Source organism: Xenopus laevis, chromosome 5S (assembly GCF_017654675.1).
Source record: "Xenopus laevis strain J_2021 chromosome 5S, Xenopus_laevis_v10.1, whole genome shotgun sequence".
In the NCBI taxonomy this organism is placed as follows: Eukaryota; Metazoa; Chordata; class Amphibia; order Anura; family Pipidae; genus Xenopus; species Xenopus laevis.
In genome coordinates, this window is record NC_054380.1 from 45,461,181 (window position 1) to 45,483,734 (window position 22,554).

The 22,554-nt window shown below is 37.1% G+C and overlaps 1 protein-coding gene across 2 annotated transcripts in view; it reads left to right on the top strand.

Moving 5' to 3' along the window:
• The first annotated feature begins 710 nt into the window (after positions 1 to 710).
• LOC108717868 (parkin coregulated gene protein homolog) overlaps positions 711 to 22,554 on the top strand; it is a 383,935-nt gene continuing 362,091 nt past the window's right edge. Inside the window, exon 1 of one of the 2 annotated variants that reach the window (XM_018265279.2) lies at positions 711 to 998. In XM_018265279.2, the coding sequence (XP_018120768.1) occupies positions 894 to 998 (105 nt within the window). In that variant the 5' untranslated portion in view covers positions 711 to 893. The remainder of the gene's footprint in view (positions 999 to 22,554) is intronic. The other variant, XM_018265280.2, reaches the window with a different exon arrangement.

Genomic DNA, 22,554 nt, shown 5'->3' on the forward strand with positions numbered 1-22,554 from the left:
TATAAATTGTGTATTCTGTCACTGCACTGTGTTTCCTTGAAAAAGGTCCTTGTGTGGGACTGAAACGTTGGATTAATAAGTACACAGGCCCATACTGGCAATCTGTGGGTTCTGGCAAATACCAGAGGGGCTGCTATAAGGTCCCATAGAAAGTCACTATTTAGTGGGCTGCTGGGGGCTGTTTGGGCCTCCGTGTACCTGAAATGCCAGGGCATATTTTAATTCTCAGTCCGGACCTGGAAGTACATATAAGTTAGCTCAATTTTTTTTTAATTCGAATTTTCACTTCGACCTTTGATAAATCTGCCCCTTAGGTTACTTGAACATTTGAAAAATCTTGGACATGCCTCATAAACCCATTCAAATTACATTTCAGTCAGTGCAGACCTTCTAGTGAGATTGTAGGCATGTCCAAAGTGACGCAGTAACCATAGCTGTAGTGAAACCATTTATCTGCTGTGCTAAGAGTTTTGAACAACCCCCACCCCATTCTTTAAACACATTTCCACGATCACTAAGTTCCTCGCACTACTGTAGCAATGCCCCTTCACGCATGTCACGCTGTCTACGCGCCAAAGCTCACGCTTATTACGTAGAGCTACAGCGCGCGCCCCCATTCCATAAGAGAACAGTGCGAGATACCAATACGCATGCGCAGCGCACCTGCTGTTGCTATCACAGCATAGAATAGCTAGGCAGCAACCATGGACTTCTGTACGTCACGTGTAGTGTTTATAGGTCGCATAGCAACTGGGACCGCGTGTTGCGCTGTTACCTAGGCAACCGAACGTAAACAACTGGTTACAGCCCGCAGGAAGTAACTCTTCACTTACACCTTATTGTGCGAACTGCGTCCGATTGGCTTAGCAGCTCGGTGTCGTTTAGTCGTGAATATGGTGTTTGAGACAAGCAAAGCAACAGAGACCTGCAGCAATATCAAAGGCAAGAAGACCGACTCCGAGGGATTCACAGTGAAAGCCATGATGAAGAATTCAATTGTAAGTGATGTATGTCATATAAGCAGAAGGCATATCAGGTTCCAGAGTCGGTGGCTTTTTACTAGTTCAGACCATAAGGAATGTGACCACTCAGACTGTCTCAAAGGGGAAATGACAGTGGGCACAGTGTCTCCTTCATCTGCAATGGTTCTTTAAATCATCATGCAGTCACGCAGTGTGGTTTAAAGGGGTGGTTCACTTTTAAGTTAACTTTTAGTATGTTATAGAGTAGCCAATTCTAAGTAACTTTTCAAATGGTCTTTGTTTTTTTTATAGTTTTTGAATAATTTGCCTTCTTCTTCTGACTCTTTACAACTTTCAAATGGGGGGGGTCACTGACCCCATCTATAAATCAAATACTCTGTAAAGCTATATGTATTGTTAGTTCTAGTTTTTTTGTTTGTTTTTTTTACTCCTTTTTCTATGCAGGCCCTCTCCTAATCGTATTCCAGTCTCTTATTTAAATCAATGCATGGTTTTTAGGGTAATTTGGACCCTAGCAACCATATTGCTGAAAACTGGAGAGCTGCTGAATAAAAAATGACAAAAGCCTTAAAACTCAAAAGTCACAAATAATAAACACTTAAAACCAACTGCAAATTGTCTCAGAATATCACTCTCTACATCATACTAAAAATTAACTTAAAAGTGAAGAACCCAATTAATGTGCAGCTTATCACATTACTACATGACTGTACAGTAATCATTTTTAAAAGATCTTTTCGTTATCATAAGACCAAGCTTATCTTGAAACAATTGTTTGAATGTCCAATTTGTCCATCAACTACATTTTAAGAAATGTGTAGTTGAATCAAGGAAAACTGAGGGTAGCTGCGTTGCTGCAAACAATTGGACAATAGATAGATTTCACTGTGACCAATGAAAAGTTTCTAACCTTGCCAATGAGTTTTCTGCCCAATGTCGGACGAAAAATCGTTAGTTGCACGATCGTTCGATTCCCACTAATCTCACAATAATTTGACGGATTTATCAGATCACACAAAAATTGTTTGTTCGGGAGAGAAAAATGTTAACATCTATGGCTAGCTTTATTCAGTATCTTGCACCTGCTTGTCAGTTACCACAACCCAACAGGAGACTGTTCATCAGGGCCACTATGGCAACAGTATTTGGGTGTGGGAGGAGGCATAAGTCCTAAAATCAGGTTGCCATCTTTTGTAGAGAAAAAAAACTGCTCTTATATTATAAATACTCTTCTCTATTAATAGCATCGGCAGAAAGCATAATTTTTGCTGGTCAGGTAACTCTACCTGAAACTGTACTTGCAGTTCTCACTTTTGCTGACAGTTCAAACTCTAATCAGTATTGGCAATAAACCTGACAACCCACTGACTGCATGTGAATCGGGAGCTCTCCTGTACAATACAGAGGGGGGCACTGACTTGAGGGGGTGTGCAAACCAGGAGGTTTCAGAAAAATCTAAGAGAGCTGAGGAAAGTCGTTTACCCTTGGTGGTGCACCCCCAAGTGGTTGTATGTACTTATCTAACTCCCTGGGTGCTCCTATCAGCAAAAAGCTGCACTGGCCTGGGGACCTGCCAGCGAGCACTACACAGCGATTCACGTCTTCGCTTTTCAAATTTCCCAGGGCAGACACATACACAGTAGAACGAAATAGCTGGATTTTTCGTTAAAGTTCAGCTTTTCACTATACTGTGCATGCACAGCCGCGAGTTGAAAGAAAAAGCAGGAAGAAGATCGCTTTGTGGTGCTCAGGGCACCGGTACGGCCTGTCAGATAAGTAAATACAATCACTTCGGGGTGCCTAACTTTTGGCACCCCCAAGCATAAAAAACTTTCCTTCTCCTTTAAGCATTTTAAGCATAGAGCCTACAGCTACATTTTCAATGGGCCTATTACTCGAGAATCTAAATCAAAAAATAACACAAGGCACCTACTTTAAGCCTACTTCAATGCCTGAATGCTTTTTTTACTGGTAGCTCTGAAACGAAAGTTCTACGCAGTGTTCAAAAGTATCCCAATGAATTCTACGAGCATCCCTTCAAACAAAATCAGATTAATGTCTTTTACTTCACTTGTTACCAGCAAATGTGCCATATCTTTTCTGGTATATCACGTTTGGAGCTGCTGCAAGAACATCTTATTACTCTGCAGATTTCAAGAAACATTTAAGCTTTGAAAAGTTCACTGAATTCTAACAGTCAGCATGCACAACTATGCACATATAATTCCAGAGAATAAAGTCATCTCAACGAGGTCTAGCAAGACTCACTGTAGCATGCAGGTCAAACAGCTGACAGTTGCTGAACATAAAAAAGGACAGGGTACCTAGAAAAGTAGCCTGAGGGAAGGTTATATTCTGATAAAGTCTGAGGAAGAAATATCTAATATGTATAGTCTAAAGCATATATATTTTTTTCAAAATCATTATTTGTGGACTGTTAATGAAAATCAAACACAATAACAATTATTTGTAAATTGTTTTTGTACATCATATTTAGTAAGTAAAACAGAGATCATTTAGTCCAATGTCACTTTTTTCACATCTCTAAATCTATGGACCAATTAGGGATGCACCGATTCCACTATTTTGGATTCGGCTGAACCCCCGAATCCTTCGCGAAAGATTCGGCCGAATACCGAACCGAATCCGAATTCTAATTTGCATGTGCAAATTAGCCGTGGGAAGGGGTTAAAAAAATACTTCCTTGTTTTGTGACAAAAAGTCACGTGATTTTTGTCCCGCCCCTTATTTGTATACACATGCGCAAATTAGGATTCAGATTTGGCCGAATTCGAATCCTGCTGTAAAAGCCCGAATCCTGGCCGAATCCCGAACCGAATCCTGGATTCGGTGCATCCCTAGAACCAATTCAGTCTCAGGTGCATGGACTGGTTTGGGAGTTGAACCACAAATCAGCATCAGCTAAGACACTATTGTGACTTGGAAATAGCAAGTTTTTTTTATTGCTTATTAATTTAATAAAGAGTCCAAAATTGTTGTAGCACAAAGATCCAAAATTGTGGATTTTTATTGGCTCAAAAATTCTGGCAACATTTCAGGCCACACTTGGCCCTTTATCAAGCCTGAATTTACACACCAAGTACTGTGTTGAATAGTGCAGCAAGGAGGCAGGAAAGGAAGTAGAGGGTGAGGGAAGGGTATGGTAATTGGAAGGAGAAGGTAACTGGCCATCGCTAGAAAATTTGGCAAAAAGACAACTCGCAAGTTTCGCACCCTTTCGCCGGGAGAATTTTCTCCGCAAATTCATTCAAAGTGCGAATTTTATACTACGTTACCCTTTTCAACAGAGTCTGCTTCGCCAGGTTATACCTGGTAAATTCATAAAATGAAGCTACATCCTTAACAAACTTATGTCAGTGACATCATATCCTGTATGCTTTTTAACCACTTGAAGCTCATTACACATTTGTTTTAGGATGGGCTCATGTCTAGGACAATAGAAGATGTTTTGTCTTTTTTTTTGCTTCCTCTGACATTTTTAATAATTTCAAGCAATTCAAGCAAAAAAAAAAATCAAGCAATTTCACCAACATCACCAATAAAGACATATATATGACCTTTATATACCCGCCCTATTTAAATTGACCTAAGCGTAAGTGTGTTAATGAACACTAGGAAGAAAGTAATCCTAACGAAAGTTCGCTTAGAAATGTTCTCGCTGGTGATTTTTTGCTGTGGTAACTTTGCCAGTGTTCACCTACCAAGACGTAACTTCACATTTTGATAAAAAAGGCGTATGCACTGTAAATTAACGTCTGGCGAAGTTGCGCAAAGTGTGATGGAGCCTTCCGAGGCGAAAATTCAACCTTTAGTAAATTTGCCCCCATGTGACAGTTTCCACAGTCTCCAATAAGATCCATTCAGTTCATGTTTGTGACACTTGTGCACAAATAAGAAGGTTTGGTCTACATAATAAAAGTGAAATCATTTTAATCTATTTTATTTAAAAAAAGAGTTGTTAACATTTTTAGATACCTCTGAGATGCATAGGTAGTATCTTTACTGCATACTGTGCCCATATATATGTTTTCTTAGAGACCCCAAATTATGCAAATGGTAGCTTTGCAACAACTCACTCAATAACCTTAATGGAAAAACATATTTGATCGGTAAATGCATATAAAAAAGATCTTATCCCAAAAATTACATCTACACATCTACTGGAAAATAAACAATGCTGGGTTATAATCCTTATTTAAACCTCTGGGCCACACAGTGTCCACCAGTCTGTGCATCCATTGCATCTCTTATTTCTGTAGTGATAGTAATCTGAATCAACTTCAGTTGATGAAATGTATTTCCCTTTATCATAGAAATGCATTGGGTACAGTATAGGCACGGAAAGGTACCAAATTTAGGTCTTTATAGAAAGAGTCCCATCTGGGACTTTTGGCTACCAACCTCAGCTTTTACCAGGCAGATTTCTGGCCCTTTTATAAACCAGCATAGGTGGTAATTGGAAGCCGGAGACATCAGATAGACAAGGTAATAAAGATGTCAGTGTTTGTTGATTATATTGCCAATTTGTTTGCTGGCTGTGTTAAAGCAGCTCACATACACCAATCTATTACTATCCTCTTGACTGCATGGTTTCCTGGTCAGTGATTCCTGCAGAGTTTATTGGTGTATCGCATGCACACCGTTTTGTAATGTCTTTGTAGTACAACCCCTATTGCTGAATCAAGTCACCATCTCATTACTATGAACCTCACAATCCAGTGGGTCACTAACAATACGCTTCACAGTTGAGATAGAGGAAGCAAGTTTTTAAGGAGTTAGGATCAAAACTGTCAAAATGTAAAAGATTAGTTTTATCTGTGACTTTCCCGTATATACTAGTTTTTAGTTTCCAATCATCCTTAGTAATTTCCACATCCAAAACACTAATGGTTACTACAGTATGTCAATACATAGTGTGAATTTAAGTGTATCCTCAATATTGTTGAGGAATCGATGGAAAGTGGTTAAACGGTTACCATCTCCACCCCAAATTATCAGCAGATTGCCAATATAATGTACGTACATATTACATTGGGATATGAATAGTGATGGGCGAATTTATTCGCCAGGCGCGAATTCGCGGCGAATTTGCGCGATTCACCGGCAGCGAATAAATTCGCGAAACGCCCGTGAAAATTCGCTGCAAAAATTCGCTGGTGTCAAAAAATAATTTTTTCGAAAAAACGGACGCCGGCGTCAAAAACGGACGCCGGCATAAAAAACGGGCGTCGTTTCGCAAATTTTTCGCCGTTTCGCGAATTTTTCGCCGTTTCGCGAATTTCGCGCGAAATTCGTGAATTTTTCGGCGAAGCAAAACGGCGCAAATTCGCCCATCACTAGATATGAAAAGAGGATTATTGTAATTATTTTTGCTTAATAATTTAATGAAATCTCAAAAACATGTAACTGCTCAATAATAGGGCAAATGTAGGGTGTCAGACAGTAAACTTTTATGGGCTAACCAAGAAATCATATGGCAAGGGCACATTTCACACTTGCAAAATTATTCACACAGAACTAACCCTAAATATGCATATGCACCAAATTGACCAAAATTAGGCAGAATTATTTTCTTTTTTTCATGAAATAGCACTTTATAGTGTCAGGGTGTTCAGATCAAATCCAACCTCCCCATTGTTCATGTTTTTTTCTAGTTCATATAGACTTAAATGCCACTGTGATTTAACAAGTCAAAACAATTTAAACAGGATCAGACTATACTTGAACTAAAGTTGTCATAATAACTAAGTGGTATGGAATATCAGTGCCAGTCAGAGAATTGTCATATTATAGTTACAAGATCTGTTGGGATCTACCATATTTTGGATAAATGCTAAAAATCATTTAAACATTAAATACACCCAATAGGTTAAACCTGTTAAATAGCCACAATATATAGCTGTAGTAAGAGAGTTACTTAGAGCTCTAATTATTGAAATCATCATTTGAAGAGGAAGTCATGAATGCTACTTTTCATCTATTAAATTCCAGATCTCCTGTACATGCAAAATACTTGTTTAAATAGATTGTGATAACTGTATTTTGTTATAACTGTATTTTGAAAAGACTAATAATACACATATTTATTTGTCTTGAGTCAATACATGGAGTGTGAGAAGGTACCCATCTTATGAACTAGTGCCAACGTGGAATCTATGTATTCTATGAATACAATCTCCAGCAAATCTTTTGGGGCAGATTCATTAAGGGTCGAATTTCGAAGTTAAAAATACTTCGAAATTCGACCCTCGAATTGAAATCCTTCGACTTCGAATATCGAAGTCGAAGGATTTAGCGCTAATCCTGCGATCGATCGATCGAAGGATTTTTCGTTCGATCGAACGATTAAATCCTTCTAATCGAACGATTCGAAGGATTTATTCCAACGATCGAAGGAAAATCCTTCGATCAAAAAATCACAGGCAAGCCTATGGGGACCTTCCCCATAGGCTAACATTGACTTCGGTAGGTTTTACCTGCCGAAGTAGAGGGTCGAAGTTTTTTTTAAAGGGGAAGTACTTCGACTATCGAATGGTCGAATAGTCGAACGATTTTTCGTTCGATTCGTTCGATTTCGTTCGAATTCGAACGAATTTAACCAATTCGATGGTCGAAGTACCAAAAAAATACTTCGAAATTCGAATTTTTTTCATTCGAATCCTTCACTCGAGCTTCATGAATCGGCCCCTTTGTGTTATAATTATATGAAGTGACATAAGGCTACACCATTTATTAAAATAACTGCTGTGTTGCAGTTAAAAGCTGGGGACTAGAGCCATAACACATTAATTCTGTGAGTGTTGGAGTGCCCTTTAATTCATCTCTCTGTTTGCCTGCAGGCATTTCAAAGAATTAAGTGTTTGACATTTGTTTGAAAAAGAATTGGTTGATTTCTAAATAGTAGTTACAGTACCGGTCATACAACACAGCAAATGTCAGGAGATATTGGCTTGTTCCTAACTGTACGGTTACTATATAATTTACACAAAAAAACACAGCACTTTTTCAAAATGTGTCAGCCTCAAACCTAGTGATATTTTAGCAATATGTTATGTTGGACTTTAATCTGTCCATACAAAGCATTTCACACTGCAAACTTTATTATATGCTGGACAGACAAACTGGGAGCGTGAAGTATATATGCAGAACAGTATGCCGACCATACTGCCGACCAGTATGCCGAGTAGTTATAGTATAGAAGTTATTTATTAAAGTCTGTTTTTTTCTGGGTGGACTCTGAGTGGAAAATCCACTCAAATTTTTTCGTGATTTATTAATCCCTGTTGGTGTTAAAAGTCTGAGAACAGTACTCCAACTCAGACCTGCCGACTTCATGTAGAAGTCAATGGCAGATGTCCAGAAGATAGCCTGATTTGCTCTGGGTTTCCGAAAAAGTCACAGTATTCGGGCGTCAAATCTGAAAAAGTTGCTGTATTTGGGCGTCAGATCCAAAAAAGTTGTGGTATTCAGGTGTCAAATCCTAAAAAGTTGCCGATTTTAATTATTTTTTTTTATGATCTTATCAAGATTTATCAAGAATTTTTTGGGAAAATTTTATGAGAAAAGTCCATTCGGATTTGGTCAGAGTGGTTTTCTAAAATTAGTGATATAAATTCGGATTTTGATAAATAACCCCGTTAATATTGTTGTAATTTTAATATGATGAAGTAAAGATTGAATTTTATTGACTTTAGAGTTAGTTTGTCAGATCTTGAGGAAATGATATTATATTGTAATGATGGGGTAGGTATGAAGATAATGGTGATAGCCATATCACTAGCTGAAATGTCGACCAGTTTCGCTGCAAAAATTCCGCCCAATCTAATGGGTGGAAAAAATAGTGACACGGCAAATCACGTGTCAAAAATAATTTGTCGGCCAAAGAGTTCAATGCACTTCAGCAAATTTTAGCTGTTTTGCGAATTTTCGGCGAATTGAAATGGGTCAGATTCGCCCATCACTACATATCACCACAAATTATCATGTTTATCGTTTGTATACCTTTTTAAAATTAATTATCAGTTATAAAATACCTAGAAATATCATTATCAGATTTTTTCCAGCAGAATCATTCTGTCAATACATTATTAGTCTTGTCATTCATTTGTTACAATTTTCAATTTACACCAATTAAAGCAATTGGTTTTGTCCCCTGCATGACATTACTGTGTCCCTTGACGTCAGAAGCTGGCTCCCTGCCCAGACTTTCTTTGAAAAGTGACAACCCTTGTGCCAAGGCTGCCATATATGACATAATCAGTGGTCATTGTTAATGTAATAACATTGTGCTGCAAACTCCTAATTTAAATAGGTATAGCTGACAGAGGTAAAGAGAATAGGTGATACAGAGAAAGTACAAAAAAAATGGTTTCTAGTCTTACTAGGATCATTATAGTTCTTCTATGCAGTTGGTCATTTTTAAAACCAGATATTTCTTTAACATCTTTAGGTAATTAGAACCAGACTGCCCTTGAAATTAGTTTAGTTAATAAACTCAATGCCATATTTCTCTCAATCCCCACTAAAATGACTAAATTTCTCAGTAATCAAAATGGCATCAGACAATTACTTCACATTATAAACGTACAGCCACAAACTGAACTGTATTCTATACATTCCGTAAAGGAGCAGTTCAGTGGAAAAATAAAACTTTTGCATAAATACCAGAATACATCACTTCATTGAAGAGGAAAATGAGGAAATGATTCCTGCAAATCAGAGGTGGACTATTGTAGTTTCCCTCTAAATCTAGGATCATGTGTGTCTGTGTAAAAAAAAGTATTTATGTTTATTCTTGGCAGTTCAGATAGTGTTTAAGTACCTCTTTACATAAGCCAAACTGAATGAGCTTGTTTCATTTATGAGGTATGCTCCCCATTATCCTTGTATATATTTCAAGGGTAATAGATTAGGCCAGGGGAAACAGTTTGGAACCAATCAATATGATTAGAAGTTTTACATCAACTATATTGTTTGTTGTAAGATAACACTGCACTGTATCAAGGGGAATTATAGGAACATAGAATATAATTTCAGAGGTCGCAATAAATTACAGGGGTTATGGATTAGGAAATTAATGCACAAAACAAAAGTATTTTTTTTCTTTTTTTTTTATATCTAAACTGGATAAAGCATTGTGTATTTATGCACTATCATGATTTAAAATATTACCGAGGTTTGCAATTTCCCCCTTTTTAAAAAAAATGTTGAATGTTAAACAATGAACGTTGAATGTAAAACTATTTACATGACATCCAAGCAGAGCAAAGTCCTATTAAAATAATAGCAGTGCACTCACATACCTCCCAACTGTCCCTTTTTCGGAGGGACAGTCCCTCTTTTGACAGCTCAACCCGCAGTCCCTCATTTGTACTGGAAAGTCCCTCTTTTCTCTGCACTGAACAGCCAGAAAAAGAAACAAAGTTTCTCACTTAATTGGCTTTTAGCAGAGAGCCCAGAACAGCTAACAGGTGCAAATAAGATACTTTGTAACAATTTTGAGACACAAAAACACAGTTTAGATAAGGAGAAATATTTTCAAACTTTCATAACCTGCCACATTTTGTAAAACAAACATGGTAATTAGGGGGTGTGGCCACAGAAGGGGTGTGGTCAGAAATTGCTGTGCTACGTGCGGGAAAAATTTTTTTTGTCCCTCTCTTTACTTCCAAAATGTTGGGAGGTATGCACTCATCCAGTCTTACAGACACAATTAATACATCAGTAGAGTTGTTATGACCCACTATATTGGGCACTTAATTAGTGGTGCGCCAGCAATCAGAAGCAGTGCCAAAAGAGGAAAGCAGCTATCAATCATTAGTGCTTGTAATAAAAGTAATGCAGGTATCTGCAACTGTATTGCAGTCATTGTGCTTGTAGTCTAACAGTTAATAGATTTCATATTTGTTTAACCTTTCCGTTTATTTCCACTATTAAGTAAACAGGAATTTTTATATATAGTTTACTTTATTTGGTCTCATATTGGTTATTATAGGAATGTAAAATATTTAGTGCATATTTTGATGCTGAATCCACAAATACGTTACTCTATTACATTATTCTAGTTAAATCAATCATTTTGGAAGTAATGCATTTTCAGATATCTCGCTCCAGTTCAAACGTTTTCTCAGTAAATACATACCTTTATATTAACCACTGTTTGGATATCCCTACTTTGAAATGAGGCTCCACTTGCTGTCACACCCACAAATATGCCTACTTCCTGTGTATATCATTTGTGAGTCCATATGACTATTTCCGTAAATCTCCAACCAAGCCAGAGGGACCTGCCCCAGTTCCAAAGGCAATCAAAATACAAAAATTTATATAAAAAAAAATATATGTCCCAAGGCTTCTTAAGGTAAAAACAAGTCATTTATTGATAATCACATTTAAAAAAGTTTTCAGTACATACTAACCTCACATGGCCCACCTTACGCATTTCATACCCTCCGGCACTTAGTCATAGGTCTCACCGGAGTGGCGGAGGGTATAAAACGCGTTAGGTGGGCCATGTGGGGTTAGTATGTACCGAAAACTTTTTTAAATGTGATTATCAATAAATGACTTGTTTTTACCTTAAGAAGCCTTGGGACATATATCTTTTTTGATATACATTTTTGTACTTCCTGTGTATACCTACATCCTGTGCACTTTTAAAAGCAAACAAATATGATTGTAACATTCTACTTTTAAGCTAATTATTACTTATAAATAGTTTAGCAGTGAAAATGACACCTATATAGACTCTGGCGAAACGGGTTCGATTCACTGCAATCGCTGGTTTTGCTGATTACCACTTGCATTACAGTACCACTACAGCACAATTCCATTTTAATTGCAGCAGTCATGTATATTTCAGCCCTTGTGAGTATATAAGACCATGATGACATGATAAGTTTCCAGTATTATTACCATGTTACCATGAAAATCAAATTTGCCATGAAGTTCTTAGCATTCCGGTTTCATCCAGCTGAAATATATTTCCACCTGTGAAATATAGTCATCCTTCCTTATTTAGCTTTACTTTTGAATGATTGTGTTTCTTTTTGAATTATTTTGTACTCATGAAACAGGGTGTGGTTGCAGACTAAGGGGTCTTGATATCTCTGCACTTGACATTAGTATTTTGTTAAATTTAGAATTAAATTTTGCACCACTAAACTAAAGATTCAGTTCTTTAGCAATCATGACCTATAGTGTTTCAAGTAACATAGTAGTTACATAATAAGTTAGGTTGAAAAAAGACACACGTCCATCAAGTTCAACCTTTTAACTCTATTTTAACCTGCCTAACTGCTAGTTCTTTAGTCCTTTAGAAATTAAAGCTTTGAGAGCAAAACTCTCATTTTCTATCCTGTACTGTTTGTGTTTTATAGCTTGCATTGTATCATTAAAGGTGGTCATACACGGGCAGATTTAAGATGCTATATATTTAGTGGGAGATTTGAATCCTCAGATGAGAAGCAAAACACACTAAGTATCTGTGCCTTCTTGTCTATCCATACCTGACTTATGTATCAGACAAGGAAATAGAAAGAATTATGCTATTTCAAATGAAGCAGAAGTGTCAGCTATAATAAATCACTTTCAATACCTGCCAACTTATTAGTGTCATAAATGACACATTTTTTATACATTTGGATACCAAGACACAAACTGATGGATATCAAAGAATACAAATTTAGCTTGAATGCAAGGGTATAAAATGACTATGATAGAAATGTGGTTATCTTTAGTAATAGGTGTTTTTTGAGTTGACTACAATGTTAAACTTGCCCAGGAATATCTCTTTGGATTATGCAATACAAAAAAATGAAAGAAAACATTTTAAAATGTATGAGACAAGTCAATATTAAAATTGCAGATTTCCAGTTTTTCATATTTACTGAAATGTATTTAAGATGTCATTAAACCTTGGCCTTTAGGGCTGCCCGGGAGACTGGCTGAAAATGTACTGGACACAACTTTTTTTTTTTTTACATATGCTTTATTTGGTTTTTCTTTTTCAAAAGGGTAAAACAAAGACAATATACAGAAAGAAGAAAACATAAAATAATAAGAATAATAAAAAAAACTATATCAGAAGGGTGTGACCCCTGGTAGCATTCACAAGATGAATGTACAGTCAATGCAAGCAGTAGTACACAATAGTTGACATCATCTCGGAAACAGCATAAGTAGAACCCAGTAACATCCTCTTAATCAGTGGTAGCAAGGGTCATCAAAAGAATAAAAAGACAAGGGTGGATCAGTACATCACAATCTAACAAATCCTAATGATGCAACAACATCATCATCACGACCTATCATCTAGTTCACAGAAAAAAGAAGTTCACAGATGCAGACATTACCCATTCCAGGAAGGAACATCATACAGCAGCTAAAGCACGGGTATAATCCAGGGAGGATTTGAATAGGGTCCAGGATGCCCAGGTTTCAATATACTTGGTAGGGGATTTGGTTGTGAACGAGAACAACTCTTCCATACGTTGTATCTGGTTAAGTTCCACTACCCAGTCAGCCACTGTGGGCGGTCTAGTACTCTTCCATAATCTAGGAATGACAGTTCGAGCTGCCGCTATTGCAAATGCTACAAAGCCCTTAGGTACAATTTTCAACTGAGTAGTGGGGGAAGGTATCGTTAGCAGTGCTAATGAGGGGTCAGGTGGGATATCTACCCCTACGACCCGAGATGAGCTGGAAGACTGATACCCAAAAGGGTTGCAATAAATGACAGCCCCACCAAATATGTGTCATATTCCCTTTCTCCACGTTACAGCGCCAGCATAAATCGGGCACCCCGGGGTAAATACTATGCAGGGTCGTGGGGCACCTATACCACCTGGTGAGAATCTTATAGTTAGTCTCCTGTGCTTTGCACGCAGTTGCCAGTTTGTGAGTAAGGATAAAGGATTGTTCCCAGTCTTTGACACTAAAGGAAATATTAAGGTCTCTCTCCCAGTGTGCTTTAAATTTAAGATCTTGGGTTGGACACAACTTTCTTTTATGTCTTCTGGTGTTTCAAGAAAATCTGTGGTTCTCATAAAATGCATTTTAAGTCACTAGAATGTATGGGTGGCAGAAACCTGACAAATATGTTTTTTAAATGGATGAGTCACAAAATATTTAGATTTGCTGCCATTTTCTTAGATTGCAGAAAAAAATCTCGAATTTTAACAAATAGATCCTCCTAATATTTTAAATGAGTTGCAATAATTACATACAATATAATAATCGGCCTTGTCAAAAAGAATGCATATACTTAGAGAAAGTATTATATAAAAAAAAGTTAGTAATAAAAAGGAAGATAATAAAAAAAAAATACAAAAATATTACCTTATCTAAGGCTAAATCGTAGGCAGGTACAGTAAGTAGGTAAGATTGTATATGATGTTATTAAATGTGTTGTTTAAGGGTTACTATTATGCTAGACAGAAGGAAATCTTAGCTAAAAGGTTAACATAGTCAGTCACTGTCTGTGTGATGAATATGTACCTAAAAAAGATATCAATATCTCAAAAGTTTGAGATGATATTGTCCCTGGACAGCAGGAATGGCAAACTCCTTCACTAAATAACACACTTTCAAATCCGTCCATTCTGGATCTCCACTGATTTTTTTTTTTTGTTACATAATAAGAATATTTGTATGTATTGCCTGGCTCCCAGATGTGTACACTGTTTCTATATTAATTGTATTTTTTTCTATATATTTTAAAGAAAAACACATAACTTTTGCCGAAACTCTTTAAACCCAAATACAGAAACTGGATATAACACGTGGCAATTCCTATTACAGGTATGGGATCCCTTAAACCTGTTATCCAGAGAGCTCCAAATTACCGAAAGTCTGTCTACGATAGACCCGATATTATCCAAATCTAAATTTTTTCTTTAAAATATGTTTTCTATGTAATATTAAAACAATACATTGTACATGATCCAAACTAAGAAATAATTAATCCTTATTGGAAGCAGAGCCCGTCTACCAGGTTTATTTAATGTTTACATGATTCTAGTAGACTTAAGGCAGTGATCCCCAACCAGTAGCTCGTGAGCAACATGTTGCTCTCCAACCCCTTGGATGTTGCTCCCAGTGGCCTAAAAGCAGGAGCTTATTTTTGAATTCCTGGATTGGAGGCAAGTTTTGGTTTATAAAAACCAGATGTACTGCCAAACAGAATCTCAATGTAGGTTGACATAGGGGCTACCAAATGGCCAATCAAAGCCCTTATTTGGCACCCCAGGGACATTTTTCATGCTAGTGTTGCTCCCCAACGCATTTTACTTCTGAATGTTGCTCACGGGTTCAAAAGGTTGGGGATCTCTGATTTAAGGTATGAAGATCCAAATTACGGAAAGATCCATTATGATATGGAAAGCCCCCAGGTCCTGATCATTCTGGATAACAGGTCCCATACCTGTATTATAATATATTATATAGTCTGCAGTGCTGTACAGAGATTCTACATCTTTCACCTTACCCCAGGATTTGCATACTATGGTCAGTTTTATCAGGAGCCAATTAAATTGGAGTACCCAAGGAACACAGAAAGAACATGCAAACTCCTTGCAGATAGCACCATGGCTGCAATCAGCAGGTCTTAGGACCTCAGCATTATAAGGAAACAATGCTAACCACTACGCCATTATGCACCCCAGTGTATTTAAAGGGGAAGGAAACCTCGTCGGCGCTAACCCCCCTCTCCCCCTCCCGTGTATTGCCCCCCCTCCCTCCTCCCCCCTGGCCTACCCCTCCCGCTGGGCAAATGCCCCTAACTTGTTACTTACCCTTTTGCGCAGGTCCAGTCGAGGGAGTTCACAGGCGACATCTTCTTCCACGCGATCTTCTTCCTCCTTTGACCGGCGTTTTGGCGCATGCGCAGTAGGATCGTTTCGCCGGTACAATCTACTGCGCATGCGCTTGACTTTTGGCGCATGCGGAGTAGATCCGTACCGGCGAAACGATCCTACTGCGCATGCGCCAAAACGCCGGTCAAAGGAGGAAGAAGATCGCGTGGAAGAAGATGTCGCCTGTGAACTCCCTCAACTGGACCTGCGCAAAAGGGTAAGTAACAAGTTAGGGGCATTTGCCCAGCGGGAGGGGTAGGCCAGGAGGGAGGGGGGGCAATACACGGGAGGGGGGGTGGGGGGTTAGCGCCGAGGAGGTTTCCTTCCCCTTTAAATTAGTATACCTGCTTTTCATACAGCAAAGGGATACAAGCTTATCTGGCCAAGCCCACTCACCCCAACCCCATCCCTGACCCTCCAGATCATACCCCCAATTGTGCTGTTTAATGGCAAAGGATTCAGTGCAAATTACTCACATTTGATGACTGTGCAATACAATATGTTTACCATGGACAAAACAGGTTATAGACGTTTTTGATAAAGAAGACACAGAAGGTACCAAATGCAAGTGATAGCTTGAACTCCTCAACATAAATATAGTGGTCCAGGTGCTCCAGCCCTACAGCTTTATGTACTATGGTATATTATAATGCTCTACTTATCATTTTAATCAGTGCCATTGCACTTTCCTAGTGGATCAGGTTCTTTTGATGCTTTCTTGTTTAAACTGCCTGCATTTCAAAACCCCCCTTTTTTTGGCAAAACAATATAAAATTAAACTAATTAGACTTCCATTTAAAATAAATAAAGAATTCATGCTTCTAAAGGGATACTGTCATGGGAAAAAATTTTTTTTTGAAAATGAATCAGTTAATAGTGCTGCTCCAGCAGAATTCTGCACTGAAATCTATTTCTCAAAAGAGCAAACAGATTTTTTTATATTCAATTTGGAAATCTGATGGGGCTAGACATTTTGTCAATTTCCCAGCTGCCCCAAGTCACGTGACTTGTGCTCTGATAAACTTCAATTACTCTTTACTGCTGTACTGCAAGTTGGAGTGATATCACCCCTCCTTTCCCCCCCCAGCAGCCAAACAAAAGAACAATGGGAAGGTAACCAGATAGCAGCTCCCTAACACAAGATTACAGCTGCCTTGTAGATCTAAGAACACTCAATACTAAAAACCCATGTCTCACTGAGACACATTCAGTTACATTGAGAAGGAAAAACAGCAGCCTGCCAGAAAGCATTTCTCTCCTAAAGTGCAGGCACAAGTCACATGACCAGGGGGGCTGGGAAATTGACAAAATGTCTAGCCCCATGTCAAATTTCAAAATTGAGTATAAAAAAATCTGTTTGCTCTTTTGAGAAATGGATTTCAGTGCAGAATTCTGCTGGAGTAGCACTATTAACTGATGCGTTTTGAAAAAAACATGTTTTTCCATGACAGTATCCCTTACGTTTGTCAGTATCCTTTTATCTACTGTAATAAAGAAAAAATAAAATAGGCTGTTATAGAGAATATAATATATATTTATATATATATACATTTTTAATTTATGCATAAAATATATTTTGCCAAATATCAGGATATAGTTGCAGACAGCTGTTGTTGTCACATACAATTAAAAACGTTTATCTATTTAACCATTGTGTGCATTGTGAAACCATTCTCTTTTGCACATACCTAAATAGTTAGGCAATGATGAATAACTATTGGGTAGTAATTTGTACTCTGTACAAAGCAGCTATGTTTTATTAACTAGCATAGCACTTTTATTTTTACATAATAATAACTTATAACTAAATTATGTAGGGTTTTATAAATGCAAATAAAAAGAAGCCTTGGGGATGTGTAAAACACAGTCAAAATGTACTGGTATTTATTAACTTGTTCAACATTTTTTAGCAGAGCAAGTAGGTAACAAATTGCTATAACATTGCAATTTTATCTCTGGGACTTGGAATACACAGTAAGGGAGCCATATAGCTGCAGCTAGACTGCAGCCAGACAGTATCAGTGATGGCACTCGCTCTTGTTTCTTGCAGGCAACATTTCATAGTCGTCCTACTGGGGATGGCATGAGCCCAAAGCATATCCACTGCTGGCCATAGACTAGAGCTGGAAATTTGCTAAACTAAGTAAGAGGCAGAGAAAGTTTACAATTCAGCCCATAACAATGGGCTGATAAATTATGTATACAACCCAAACATCCACCTGCAGACAAAAGGGCTCATTACTACTGCAGAAGCAGTTGCATTTATACAAATTTTCCCAGTCAGTTGCATTTAAACCCAAAATGCGCTATGCTCTCTTTGTAGTAAAAGCCGCTGTATTCCAGTTATGAATTGAACTATGCTCGGCCTATTTTCACAGAGGAACCCTGGAGTTGTTTCCACCTCCAGACCAATTGGTAGCTCCAGAGTTCCCTTAGTGCCCTGCATCAATAGAGGCAGTGGACTTGTGTCTAAAGAATAGGGTGCATGCAACACTTGTACACTGAAGACTGAGAACATTATCACAGCTGAACCTCAAAAATATTCTGCAAAATTCTGAAATTCAAAAATCTGTTTTATTTTGCTAATTTTGATGCATCAATCACAACTGACTCCTCAACTCCTCCTTGCAACCACAACAGTGCTGGAATTCTGGCATTGTGCTTTGCTCATTGTTCTTGTAGATGTAAATGCGTCCTAATTCCTGAGTTTACACCTATCTGTATACTCTGTCAAGTGGGATAATACCATAACCAGTTGTCCCTGTTGTTCTTGAGGGCATATTCAGTGCCATACAGTCAGGGGCAATTTATCAAGGGTCGAAGTGAAAATTCTAATTTTCGACTGTTGTTTTATGGCCAAAACTGTCAAATTCGACTAGGGAATTGTTAAAATGTTATTCAAGTTTTTTTTTTTAAATTCAAATTTGATTTTTGAAATTTATCATTCACTGGCCCTTTAAGAACTAAAATTCGACTATTCACCACTTTAAACCTGCCAAATTGCTGTTTTAGCCTATGGGGGACGTCCTGGGATCAATTTGGAGTTGTTTGCTGCCTTTTTGAAAATCAAGGTTTTGTTTTGGAGAAAAAGCTCAAATCAAATTCGATTAGATTCAAGTTTGATTCAAATTTGATGTATTTGAGTACAAAAAATATTTTTTTTTAAATAAATTGCTCTGGTTCCTTTATCTTGATAGTTAGATACATTATCCTTTTCTTTTGTCTGCTTTTAGGATGTCAAGCTCCAATTACCTCAATTTATAGTGGTCCTTCACCAGAACTAGCATTTAATGGAAAACATTGATTTATGACTATGAAAATTTTTTTCCTTTATCTTTTTATGACTTGTCTGATTTTCTAAAAATCAATACAATTTGATTCAAACCAGTAAGCTTTTCTCAATGCTTGTGGTGTTTACTGATATTTATCAAACTGCAAAATTTATTAAGGAAACAATTTAGAAGGAAACTATCTTTATATTGATTGTGGTGCTGCTTTGCAAACTAACATTTTAACTACAAATTACTTGTATTGAGTTTTGTGATCAGTTTGTTTGGCGTGCATGTCAGTTGCCTTAGTATCTCTGTGGCAAACAGGGTTAGGTTGGAGACACAGATGACTTTGGCCTGTTTCTCAATACTAACAAGCAAGCTACAAGAACAAGTCCTTTGTGCATTTGTATAGTTACTCCTTGTGCCTGTAAAAAAAGAAGAAAAGAAAACAACTGAACTTCTTTGTATGACCAGGCAATCAGGAAACCATTCATCCGTTCATGCTCACTGTTGCTCTTCATCTGGGCACCTCATGAGAATACATTTCAGCTTGTCATCACATATGACTTGAGCTGGAACCCTGCTGCAGAATTCTATATAAAGTAGAAAAATATGAAAGAAAGTAAGTAAGTTACTTGCTAAAAGAAATAAACTTTGTTTTAAAGGGGTAGATCATATTTAAATAAATTGTTTGTATTAGCAGACAGTGTATACTGAGAATTTTTTTTTATTGTTTGCGGTTCAATTGTTTAACTTTTTGTACGGCATTTCTCTAGTTTGGATTTTCAGAAGCAATCTGACTGATAGGTTGCAGTTTGCCCTGGCAACCAATCAGTGGTTTGACAGAGATACTAGAAAATGATAGCCTGAATAGAAAGATAAGTAATAAAAAGAAACAATATTAAAATAGTGTTCTCACTACTACAATATCGCAACAGACTCAATAGGGATTGTTTACTATGGCCGTGGCAATAAATTTATAGCACTAAGAAATGCAAGAATGCATCCCTTACTACTCATTCAGAGCAGGTCTGGCTGCACTCTGCCTCTAACACCAGATTGGAAACATTTCTGCTCTGGAATAATCCAGACCAACTTTGTGGAGAAGCAATTGTCTGGAATCCTAGGACAATGGTAAGTAACAAGTTTGAGCAGTTCAAATGTTACTATAGATTAAACTGAACCAATAGAGTAATTTGACTAATTCATCCAAAATTCCTATAGAGATTGGGGAAATTCAATTCAGTTGGGACTATTTAATTAAAGGTGCAAAAACCCACTTTCAGCTGCCAAAATATATATTTAATTTTTCTTACATAATCATGCATGATTCCTCAGAATGAGAGGATGGTTGCGTTAACCTTGTAATTAATGTTCTCTTTTTTATATATTGTCGATATAATCTGCTAAACATTACATAGATTTTATTTTTACATCACATACCCCAGTGGAGCTTTCAATCTAAGGTCCTTATCACATTTACACACACTATGATCTATTTTTATCAGATAATCCATGATATTGGTGGGACACCTATAGGAAGGCAGTGGGATAAAGTAAAATTCAGCGGTACAGTATTAGGATATGCATTAAGCAAATTGCTGTTCCACGATATTGATCAGGTGTTGCCATTGTTTTAAAAAAAAAATCATTGCTTACTACTGACCCAGCCCTTGGTTATCCTGATATGAATTTAAAAAGTGAGGGGCACATTTACTTAGCTCGAGTGAAGGATTAGAATGAAAAATACTTCAAATTTCGAAGTTTTTTTTTTGGCTACTTCGACCATCGAATTGGCTACTTCGACTACTATTTTGAATGGAACGATTCGAACTAAAAATCGTTCGACTATTCGACCATTCAATAGTCGTAGTACTGTCTCTTTAAAAAAAACTTCGACTACCTACTTCGCCACCTAAAACCTACCGAGCACCAATGTTAGCCTATGGGGACCTTCCCCATAGGCTTTCTAAGCAATTTCTGATAGAAGGAAAATCGTTCGATCGATGGAGTAAAATCCTCGAATCGTTCGAACAATTTTTCCTTTGATCGTTCGATCAAACTAAATGCGGTAAATCCTACGACTTCGATATTCGAAGGATTTTATTTCGATGGTTGAATATCGAGGGTTAATTAACCCTCGATATTCGACCCTTAGTAAATGTGCCCTTAACTGTACCCTTTTGAGAAAAACCTCAAAATTATAGTTAAATGTATGCAATGTATTTTTAGCTTTAGAAAATATATTCAAAAGACGTCTTGTAGTGCATTCTTGCTACTACAAAAAAAAATCCTATTATGCTATAATTGGCCTCAACTTTGAATTCTTCGATCTCCTTTCAGTAATGATCTGTGAGCCTGCAGAACTGCTGTAGGAATGAATATAAGTGGTTGTGAAAGCCAGCAGCTAAATACATTCATTAGCTAATAATAATATGATGTCTTTAGAACCTCCACTAGCCTTTTGTTCCTGAGATTATGGCAAAAACTCTGGGATCTTCCAACAGTGTTGACTTTCACTTGCTAAAGACAAAAGGTAGTTGTGATATTATCACTTCAGTTCCACAGCAGATAACATTTAATAAAAGGCATATTTCTATATCCTAGGATTTGAATGTATCCACATTTTATGAAATTATAATGTGGATATGATACTGTGCCATTCCTGAACTATTTGAGACAATTAGTATGTAGTATTCCATTTAAAATGTTTTTTTTTTGTTGACAGACCTGAATATCTTACTTTAAATATGTTCCTACTAGCCTTGTAATGTAATAGTCAATTGGAGACCAACTACTGTTTCCTATAGTCTTGTTACGTTCCATGCAACTCTATGTGACATGATTTATTTCAGTGAGTGCCTAGTAGGTCAAATAGCAGACTGCATTTTTTTAGTTAAGGAAAACAATTTGAGAATTACTGCTCATCAAAAGGAGGATGATTGTAAAGTTATACAAATGAAAAGAGGATTTTTAAGTTTGCATTCTACATCTAAATACTTTATGCTTCTTGAATATAGTACAGTCCATTAGTAGAGGCAATTACGCCATATGGAACATTTATGTTAGAACAGCACAAAATAGAATGTATTCCGGATAATAATCTGGCAATTTGATTGGCCGGGGCTTTTAACATTAATTTAGTCTTGAATGGTTGTTAACATTGTGCTTTTAAATGTAGCCAATTTAAAGTACTAGAAGCATACAGATGCATAGTAACATATCCTATGTAGTGATACTAACATAAAAAACATGATATTTTTATAAACTTTATTTTTCTATAATGCTGTATTTTTTTTTGGACTAGTGGGTCCTTGGGGATGGCACTGGTGCGTTTTAGCACTTACAGTATGTTAGTAACTGGGTGTCAGTGATGTTTTAATGAGAAAGGGTCAGAATGCCTTAACTTTTTATACTTATATTTAT